Here is a 9,672-nt window from a genome sequence, read left to right as displayed (position 1 = left end):
GCATGGTCAAAGCTCACAGGTGTGAAGCTCTAGTCCTCGGGGCCGCGTTCCAACATGTTTTCCAAGTGACCCTCGTTAAGCGCAGGTGCGTGAAAACTTTTAGCCACTTTTACGTTCAAAAAGAGCTAAAAGTTTTCACGCACCTGCACTTAACGAGGGAATCACCCGGACACTCCATTAGGTACACTGCCATTTTCAAGTGTACCTAATCACAGGCCACTTTATTAGGGAAATATCGTGGTCAAAGGTGTCAAGCGCTAGTCCTCAGGGCTGCATTCCAACATGTTTTCCAAGATTCCCTTGGCTCTTGCTTGAATTCAGTTCGAGCCCAGGTGTGAGCATATACCTGACTGTGCTTTTAGATTTGGACCCTCGCTGCGTACGCACAGTATTTATGTGTAAATACATAAGGTGGCCCGCCTCTAACCCTCGCTTTAAACCCTACTTTGGAACCCTAACTCTCTTCACCCACGCTACTGGATTCCACCCCGCCTCCTAGATAGTGGGCGTGATCCATTGGTTTGCTTCGCCAACTTGGGGGCGGGCCACCTTCTGTATTTACACATAAATACTTGCATTTGTTTGCATATGCAGCGAGGTTCCAATTCTAAAAAGCACATTAAGGTGAGTGCCCACACCCGGGATTGAACCAGGTCCTTATCGAGCGAGAGCCCATGTCGTTATCCAGTCGGCCATTTTAACCTTGAAGGTACCTGGCCGTCTGCACCTTTTTGTACTAGTGCATTCCAGTTCTTTTAAGTGAACTGAATCTTTAGAATCGGTTCACTCAAAAGATTTGTTCAAAAGAACCGTTCACGGAATTGTTTGCTACACTTTCTTATTTATCTATTCTTACCTATTGAAGTGTCCATGAGGTGTACCTAATCACAGGCTTAAGTGAAAGTGAAAATTGCCACACCCGCCCACACCCGTTCACTGAAAAGAAAATCGTTCTTCTGAACGAATCGTTCACTCACGAGCCAACGCTAACAGCAACACACCCATCAAGTGAGTATGTGCCGATGCCACAATATGAAATGTCAAGATTCTCCCATTTGCCACGCATGCACGATGAGCAAGTGGCTGACCAGGCAGGCAGGCAGGCAGGCCTTGCGCTAACTGACCTGTGGTTTGGCGATCCTGTTTACAACGCGCTCGGTATTTAATGTTGGACAATTTCCCACGGCACAGCTGAACATCTCTCACATTGGAATAGAGACTAGACAGCCAAGCCGGACACAAAGAACAGCAACAATCACATTTGAAAATAGAACGACCGCCTCAGGCGTCCTCCAAATTGGACAACAATTGAGCGAAACAAATGATGGCCACATTTGAAGTGAAAGTCACTTTGTGTTTGCTGATGGGCTCCAGCGTGCCTGCGAACCTCGTGAGGAGGAAATGGATGGATGATTGGTTGATTGATTGATTGATTGGATCACTTCTGGTTGGAAATGACAAGCAGTGGCATCAGACAGGAAGACATAACTGGAAAATGAAATGTTTAATACCGTTCTTAAGGATCTCAATAGCGGTTTTAGAGCATTGTAATCATGTCTGTCTATATAAGTGCAAATTTCTTCAAAGTTGATGCAAATTTTTGCACTGTGTAACAAAGGTAATTTTACCAAATTAAAAAAAAAAAAAATATATATATATATATATGCATGTATGGAGAAATATTGTTTGGTAAAATGTTTAAAAAATAAATAAAAATAAATCTAAAAATATAAAGACATCTCCAAAGTATTTCCAGTTAGCATAATTTGCTTGAGAATGTTCCTACCTACTAGAGAGAAAAGTTCCTTACCTGAATTCAATGAGGCATTGACGCAAAATAATTCAAAAGTGAAACATTCTACTCAATTCTCACACCAGCAGCGCCATGATTATTTTTTTCTTTTTTATACAAAAACAGTTTATTGACTCATCAATAACTGCCAACTGTACAATCCTCATGACATGAATGCGAGTCAGATGTGGTTAGCAAGTGACAATTGTCCTCTACGAGCAGGTTGTGGTTTACGCAATTGCGAGGAAAGCAAAGAGCATACGCAAGATGTGCTGATGACATTTACTTGCCAACTTGCATTTCAGTCACAAACACCAGCGAGAAACTGATGAGGCAGTGAAGCGGCGCATCAACAGGCTGGAAATCAGTAGCTCCTAATCCATTTGAATGTTCTTGAAAGCGGCCACAGTGAGGTCTTGGGCAGCTTGCTTTTTCCTTCCAGAGTAGAAGCAGAAGTAGCACAGACTCGCTCGCTCCTCCCAGTCAGACAAAAAGATTTTTCAAATCATCCACTGCTAAAATCCACCGCTTGACTGTGTTAAAGCGAATTCCAGTGGCTTGTTTTTCAGGGAGAGGGGGCAAAAAAAAAATCCAAATTAGATTTTTGTAAAGGTCATCCAGCATAATAACCATTGTGAGGGGGAGGAAAGGAAATAGAAGATCCTCTTACAAAGTCCTAATCTAATTTTCATTCCCAGAGGGGACAGAAAATCACAGAGAACAAGAAAGAACCATCACGAGCGTAATTGGACACCAAAATATAAATCTATAAAAAGGCCTTCTGTTTTTTTGTTTTTTTTTTAAACTCCATTATGTACACTTTTCACAGGACCTCCGACGTGAAACTCCAGAGCGAAGCGCCGCTTCTAGTTGTGTCATGGAACGTTATTTCCACATTCAAATAAAAAGAAGAAATATCCGAGAAACAAAGCAACAACAACAAAAAAAAAAAAAACCTGCAAAACATTTTCTTCTTAGTGCCTTTGGGGACTGATCTCGCTGTACAAGTGTTAGTTGGATGAGTGAGGAAGTGCAGAGCCGAAGGTCACAACATCCGGGGGCCAAAAAAAAACATCCACCTCAGTCTGGCACTGCCAAACCTCCATGAGGGGGCTGCAGGCAACATCCATGCTGTCTGTGAGAAGTCCACGGAGGAGAAGCGCAGCCGTCCTCAGCGCGAGCGTGCTGGCCGCCAAAGTTTTCAGTAGATCACCTCGTACACCGTGGCCTTCTTGTCACCAGAGCCCGTCACAATGTACTTGTCATCCGTGGAGATGTCGCAGCTCAGGACGGACGAGGATTCCTTGGACTGGTGAGGAACAAAGACAAACATTTCAGGCTTCAGTTAAGTGAGGAACATCAGCGGAGTACGCCGCTAAATTAGATTGGAGCCATCGTCCGGTGGCGCCTTGCAAGCCATTTATTCGTCAAGTCAATTTCACTGATGGGAGAGCAGATGGCCTTCGCCGTGACCTTCCTCTCGGTCCAAGCGAGTGCATGCTTTTGGACCACTGGCAGAAAGAAAAGCTTGATCTTCATACCTGGAATATGCTGGCGCCGTAGGGAGTCCTCCAAGCGTTCAGCAGGTTGTCCTTCCCGGTGCTAACAAACCATTTCCCTGGTCGACAAAAAAAGAAAAGGGGGGCATTAGTCAAACTATCGTAATACAACATATAAAAAAAAGTGAGCGAGTACCTTGAAAAAAAAAAAAATCATGAATTTAATCCATTGTATTCTTTTTCAAAATATGCTACAATCCGTAACTTCATCTCTGGCATTCCGAGTGTGTTCGTACCACAGTAGGCGAACTTGAGGGAGAGCACGCAGCTCTCGTGCAGGTGCAGCTGATACTTGTCTGGTTTGGAGTGGTGCAGCACTTCCACGTTGCTGCTTTCCATGCCCACGGCCAGCCACTCGCCCGTCGGGCAGTAGCCCAGCGAGAAGATCTGCAAAGAGAGCGGTCCGCGTAATTCAGTGGCCCAAAGCGCTGCGTTGGCTGCTGGTTGGCTGCTGGTTGGCCGTCATACCTGCGAGGTGAAGTCGTGCTGCTGCAGCTGGCGACCCTCCCTCAGATCCCACGAGCGCACCGTGTTGTCCAGGCCGCCCGTCCACAGTTTGGTGCCGTCGTGGGAGATGTCGATGCAGCTCGCGCCGTCTGTGTGACCTTGGAACTGCCTGCGAGCAAAATCACAGCAGGACCCACGTGAAAAAAGAAACCAAACACTAGCGCCGCCTCCTTTCCTCCCACCTGACGAGCGTCTGATTGTGGAGATCCCACACGGCGATATTTCCGTCGCTGCAGCAGGAGAAGCAGACTTTGGCGTCGGGGCTGATGGCCAAGGCGTAGCACGCCGGCGCGGAGGAGGTGAGCTCGGCTTTGATGCGTGGCGTCTGAGAGGCCAGATCCCAGATGGTCAGCGTGCTGGCCTCGCCTCCCACGATCAATGTGCGGCCATCGGGCAGCAGCTTACACGAGCGGATGTAGTTATCCCTGTTCTGTCGCACGAGGGGACACAAAAGCAAATCAATATGTGCTCGGGGCCAGGCGGGCGGGTGGGCCGGCTTTGGGAGATTTAAGAAGATAGCAAAGCGAATCAAACTCCAGCTGTCATAACAAATCGATAAGGGCGCGTCGGCGGGCTTTTCAGCAGATGTTTACGGTCCCGTCTCCTTTGTTGTCTTTCTATTCTTTGCAAAATGACATGTCAGAGTCATCGGCTCCTTCCTTCACAAATGTTGCGGTCTAGAGGGCATGTTATTATTCAATGAGAGCTGGCTTGTTTTTGTTCTAGTCAAGCTGTCATCGCGATGTGTGCGCCGTGTGGCCAAACAAGCCATCGTCCTAAGCCGCTAGGAGCATTTGTCACCTGCCAAAATAACAAACTCGCTGGAGAAAATGTTGGCGATGAGTGAGCGGCGCGCCTCACCAGACAGTCCAGTTGGGACACGGGACTCTTGCTGCCCGGTTGGCTGATGTCCCAGATCTTCACGCAGCCTTTGCCGCCCGTGTAGACGTGGCGTGTGGGGTTGCTAATGGTTACGGCGCACACCACCTCGCCGTGACTCAGCGTGTTGATCTGACGGGCGTGGCGCGGGATTCCGGGCCCGATCAGAGCGTCGGGCGGGAAAGGCACGGGCTGCATCTGGCCATCGGCGCTCACGTGGAAGGAATAAGCGCTGGGGGCCGGTGGGCAGGGAGAACGCTTTTAGATTTACTGTTAAGGTTTCACATTACGAGCTGGGGGTTAGCGCAGCTGCAGTAAATAAGGTGCGACACTTACGGCTTGCCTCCCGAGATGGACGTGAGGCTCGATTGAAGTCCTGGGGCTCGCATGTGGGTGTGAGGATCAAAGCCCTGAAAGAGACCAAAAGCGGCATCTGATTGAACCGCTTCATGATTAGCGATAAGGAAGAGCAACACGGAGGCCGGGTTACCATGGGGGAGCGTCCGTAGGCCGCAGCGGCCGCGGCGCTCATCTGAGGGGAAATGTGCAGACCGGCATAGACGCCGGGACTCGTCAGACCTCCGTTCATTTCGTGATGACCCATCATGGCAAAGGGTGTCGGGTAGGAGCCCGCGATGGACAGCGGCGTCCGCAAGGCCGGGGCGGCTGGAGAAAAAGCCACCGATGGCGTCACGCAAACGGGATGGGGAAGCCCGGCCGGCGCCGGACGGAAAAGAGAACGTTACCGACCGAGGGCCTCCATGCCTGGTGGTTTGCCCAGGATGGGTCTGAGCCCAGGAGTGGAGCTGGTGCCAGGGGTGGGGGCTTCGTTGCGCGGGGTGGGGGTGTTGGACTTGAGGCCAGGCGTGGAGGATTTGTCATTCTGTCGAGGGAACCAGAAGCGCTCACAATCTGGGCAGCGTTCAGACGGACGATTTGAGAGCAAAGTGTACTTAATCCCGTCTAATTCTGACAACGCGCAGAGTCCAGCGCAGCCATAAACTGCTATTTATTCAAAAACCTATTACAAGCACAATGGGGATAGGCACTTTTGATCCTTTTACTGCTTTGGCTTTAATCTTTTAGCAAGGCAGAGAGAGGGGAAAAAAAAAAAAACTGGAATAGTTAAATACATTGAGCTATTAACGGCAAGGACCCGACTGATCCTGATTCAGGACAATATTATCCCTGACGTTTAGTCGTGCACTTAAAGCATAGACAGCCATTCGCTAATCCGCTGCCAAAAACCTCAGAGATTTATTCGGACATATCCCTTTACTGGCTTTTTTAAAACCCCTTGCTGGCCTACTTTGAACTAACTCTTACATGACTGAGCTCCTTGGCCTTGGACGATGGCGTGCTTCCGGAGGACGCAACTGATGCGGGGCTGTTGGGTGTGTCCTTCTTGGGGGGGCGAGGCTTATCGATACCATTCTCGGGCGGCGAGTGCGCCGGGCTGGCCCGAGGCGTGGCGGGATCCTGGAGAAAGTTGACAGGTTGAAATTTGTGATTCAAAAAAGGTCATTTGAAGTTGTGATAACACTTTTCGCCGCTAGACGGCAGACCTGGTTGTCCGGTCCAACAGGTTATATGCTCACCTCATTCGAAACATCTACCACCAGGTCGTCACTTTTTTCTCCGTCGCTGTCCTGTGACAATAAAGAGCTTATGAATAAACACAATGATTTTGGGGTAAAAAAAAAAAAAAGTCGGTCTCTTTCAGGGGCCGTACATATCTGCTCATGCTATCCTTCTCCTCCACTTTGCGCTTCTTGGAGTCCAAACTGTAGTCGGAGGAGCTGCGGTGCTTCTCGCTGGCCGTGCGTAAGCTTTCCGATGGCGATATTGAGTTATTCTGAAAAGGCAAACAAAAGCTTGATTAGCTTTTCATCGAGCAGTGAATCATTCATCCGTTACAAGTTGCTCACAGGGAAGGAACGCCCTGTGCCAAGGCAAACACTAAACGCGTCTCATTCGCGCAATTATGGATGCTGCAGACTCTTCAAATGCAGCTGTGAGCCAGCAGCACTGCCGTGACATCAGCCAAGCCCAATCACACACACACACACACACACACACACACACACAAGCCTGTCTTTGGCCGCACAACAGAACGGGCCTTTATCCGAGCTGAAAGGAGGACGGCTTGTTTTCTAAGCCGGGGCTCCCTCCTTCTCATAGCTGGACAACAAACGACCTCACGGGGACATGAGCAGAGTGTTGTGTCTGAACAGAGGGCCTTTTCTCTGGAGTCACTCGGGCTAAGCGTGAGAGAGGGCGGGGGGGGGAGGAGACAATGTGGCCGTCGCGGGCATTGATGGCCGCACCGCGCTCGGGCGCCGCGTCAGCTCGGCTTTTGAGTCAGAAAGACGAGCGAGCGCGGCACCGTGGGACGGACCGGGCGGGGCTTCTCGCCGGCCGGAGTCCGCGCGCCGGCCGATGCAAACGTAGACAGCGCGCTCCCAACGCCAACAGAATGGGAAGAACTGGGCCGGAGTCCAGCGGCTCCCCCTCGCTGGAACAAAAGCCACGATGCGGACAAGCCGGCGGCGGGCTGAAGAAGCGAACAATGGCCGACGGACTGGCAGCCCGGGCGACGGGCCTCCCTCCCTCTGTCTGTATAATGGCTGACCTTTAAAGGGATGCTTAGCGTGACTCATTAAGCAAAGTCAGCCATTGGGCTATCACATGACCTGGGAGGAGAGCGCGCAAACAAACAAACAAAGAAAGAAAAGGCCGCCGGCTAATCACCCCCGGAGTTCCATTTCTTCAGACACGACCGAACCCGTTGAGCCTACAGAATGCCAAACCCGCACAAGCATTCGGATTAAGCGCTTGGGAAAGTCCGCCCACGAGGAAATCAAAACACTTTCCAACAAGTGAGACAGCGGAAGGCATCAATCAAATCATTCCATAATTGAGATGAAATGACACGGCTTCCCTTGGGGATGATATGCTTTTTTTTTCATATTTTGGATTTCTCCCAATCTCAGAATTTGGAGGCAATGGTGTTCCACTTTGACACATTTGCTCGACAACAATGCAGCAGCAGAAAAAGTCATCCTTACTTTCACACTCACCGTGCTCTCTGCGTGGCAAACATGGCGGCGGCGGCAGCGGCGGCGGCGGCGGTCACCACGAAGAAGACCGCGTCAAGCAGAAGAAAAAGAAAAAAGAAGCCAGTTAGTGTATTGTCATCGACGTCTCCTGGCACAACGTGTGAGAATCAAGCAGAGGGCATCGGGGCCTGGCTTATCTGCGAGCTAAAGCTGTTCAACGGCTTATGCGGTCACGGGCTGGGAATGTACCAGCTCATTACCTCGACGGAATGCGAACAGACAGGAAGCGCTCGCTCGTCACCTCAGGAGAGAAACCGTTTTGCCGCGTCTGTCGCTAATTGGGCCTCACCTCTGTGTTCCAGATCGTGGTGGTTCTTCTCATCCTTCACCGGAAGGTGGGCTTGGCCGCCCAGGGCTCCCAGCGCAAGCAGGCCCGACCCCGAGCCCGTAACGGGCGGGATGCCGGGAGCTTGCAGGCCGGAGGGATGCGGGGGCAGCTGGACGGGGGGCCCGTGGGCGGCGTGCGAGAGGTGCTGCGCCTGGAGCTGCTGCTGCTGCCAATGGACACGCGAGACACCCAGTGGGTCACAGGGAAAAGGCAAGGAGAGAACACGCGCTAAACGCAAATCAGGCTGATCTGTTGACCATATTAACACATTGACACATTCTATTAGTGTCGGGATCAGAATGCCACCCCCCGGGCGGGCGGGCGGGCGGCCGGCGCTATTTGCGGACCGTGCCGAACGTAGCTTTGCACGCTAGAGAGGAGCCACGCTGACTCGTGTTCGCTCCCGTCTACCAGATGAATGCTTGCTTGACTGCGCGGCGAGCAAAAGAACGACAAAGAGCCACTTTGAGTCGACACGCACTTAATGGAGAGTAAACATTTCACTTCAGGTAAGAGAAGCGCAGCACTTTCTGCTCCAGCGGTGAGCAATCCTCTTAAGCAATGCGAGGACGTGACGGCGGGCGGAAAGCGTCAACAGCGGAAAGCAACTTCCCCAGCGACCTCCCGCCATATTCATGTTCCTGGATTAACAACATGAACCATTTGCACGGGCAACTTCAAACGACCCAAGGAAGGCCGAGTGCCAAGAGCTGGCACTGCGGTCGTCTCGCTGCTCCAAGTGTGCGTCTGGAGGGAGGGGGGGGGGGGTCCCGCCTTGGCACAGGCTCAAGCCTCCCATATTCGCCATCAATATTTGAAAGGCACGGGGAAATGGATGGGAGTTAAAAGCCCCTTAGCATGGAAGTAAGCAGTTTAAAGCAAGGTTAAATAATACTTAGCTGAGACACCAATAAAAACATCAGCAATTTATTACCCGTCTGCGAGCCAGCTGAATAATTCAGCCGCTGTTAGGACGGGCGCTTTTACAAGAATGGCTTCAATCGGCGGCCATTATCGCCACTTCACCGATATCGGCCACTAAAGATCGGGGAGGTGAAACGGCGCGCTGCCGAGGATTTGCATTCTTCTTCCGCAGTGGAGAAAGAAAAGCTGTCCTGGAAAACGGCACGACTTGACATTGAAACCTGGACGTTCGCCCGACGTGATTACAAACTACATCCAGGGAGCACCGGAGGAAAAAAAAGAAGGATTATAATATTGCGTCCATGAGGGAAATTAAGGGTCGCCATCCTCGCTCATTGTGTTTAATGAGCCACCGATGGCTAATATGCACGCTTGATCAGCAAGAGCCCTCATTAGAGAACCGTAAAGCAAGACAAAAATAAATAAAGGAGTCGCTATACACTTTCTCTTCAAAATGAATCTTCCATGATTAAGAGACACTTTCTTTCCTGGACTTGATAAAACTACGTCAGCTCGATTCATTCCGCCAGCTCACTTGCATTGCTCATGGTGCGCACTTATACA

At 50.7% G+C, this 9,672-nt stretch overlaps 1 protein-coding gene across 2 annotated transcripts in view; it reads right to left on the bottom strand.

Annotated features, from left to right (window-relative positions):
- Positions 1 to 2,571: 2,571 nt before the first annotated feature.
- tle3a (TLE family member 3, transcriptional corepressor a) overlaps positions 2,572 to 9,672 on the bottom strand; it is a 50,499-nt gene continuing 43,398 nt past the window's right edge. For both annotated transcript variants that reach the window (XM_088378622.1, XM_088378623.1), the window contains exons 10-23: positions 8,146 to 8,350; positions 7,806 to 7,825; positions 6,470 to 6,592; positions 6,336 to 6,386; positions 6,064 to 6,216; positions 5,488 to 5,620; positions 5,228 to 5,403; positions 5,074 to 5,147; positions 4,720 to 4,969; positions 4,041 to 4,288; positions 3,820 to 3,967; positions 3,588 to 3,738; positions 3,334 to 3,410; positions 2,572 to 3,101 (exon numbers count right to left, since the gene is read on the bottom strand). In XM_088378622.1, coding sequence (XP_088234748.1) covers positions 2,994 to 3,101; positions 3,334 to 3,410; positions 3,588 to 3,738; positions 3,820 to 3,967; positions 4,041 to 4,288; positions 4,720 to 4,969; positions 5,074 to 5,147; positions 5,228 to 5,403; positions 5,488 to 5,620; positions 6,064 to 6,216; positions 6,336 to 6,386; positions 6,470 to 6,592; positions 7,806 to 7,825; positions 8,146 to 8,350 — 1,917 coding nt within the window. In that variant the 3' untranslated portion in view covers positions 2,572 to 2,993. The remainder of the gene's footprint in view (positions 3,102 to 3,333; positions 3,411 to 3,587; positions 3,739 to 3,819; positions 3,968 to 4,040; positions 4,289 to 4,719; positions 4,970 to 5,073; positions 5,148 to 5,227; positions 5,404 to 5,487; positions 5,621 to 6,063; positions 6,217 to 6,335; positions 6,387 to 6,469; positions 6,593 to 7,805; positions 7,826 to 8,145; positions 8,351 to 9,672) is intronic.

The sequence above is a fragment of the Syngnathus floridae genome, chromosome 6 (genome assembly GCF_059516105.1).
Source record: "Syngnathus floridae isolate MCC-2025c chromosome 6, RoL_Sflo_1.0, whole genome shotgun sequence".
Classification (NCBI taxonomy): Eukaryota; Metazoa; Chordata; class Actinopteri; order Syngnathiformes; family Syngnathidae; genus Syngnathus; species Syngnathus floridae.
This window is presented reverse-complemented; position numbering and strand designations above follow the sequence as displayed.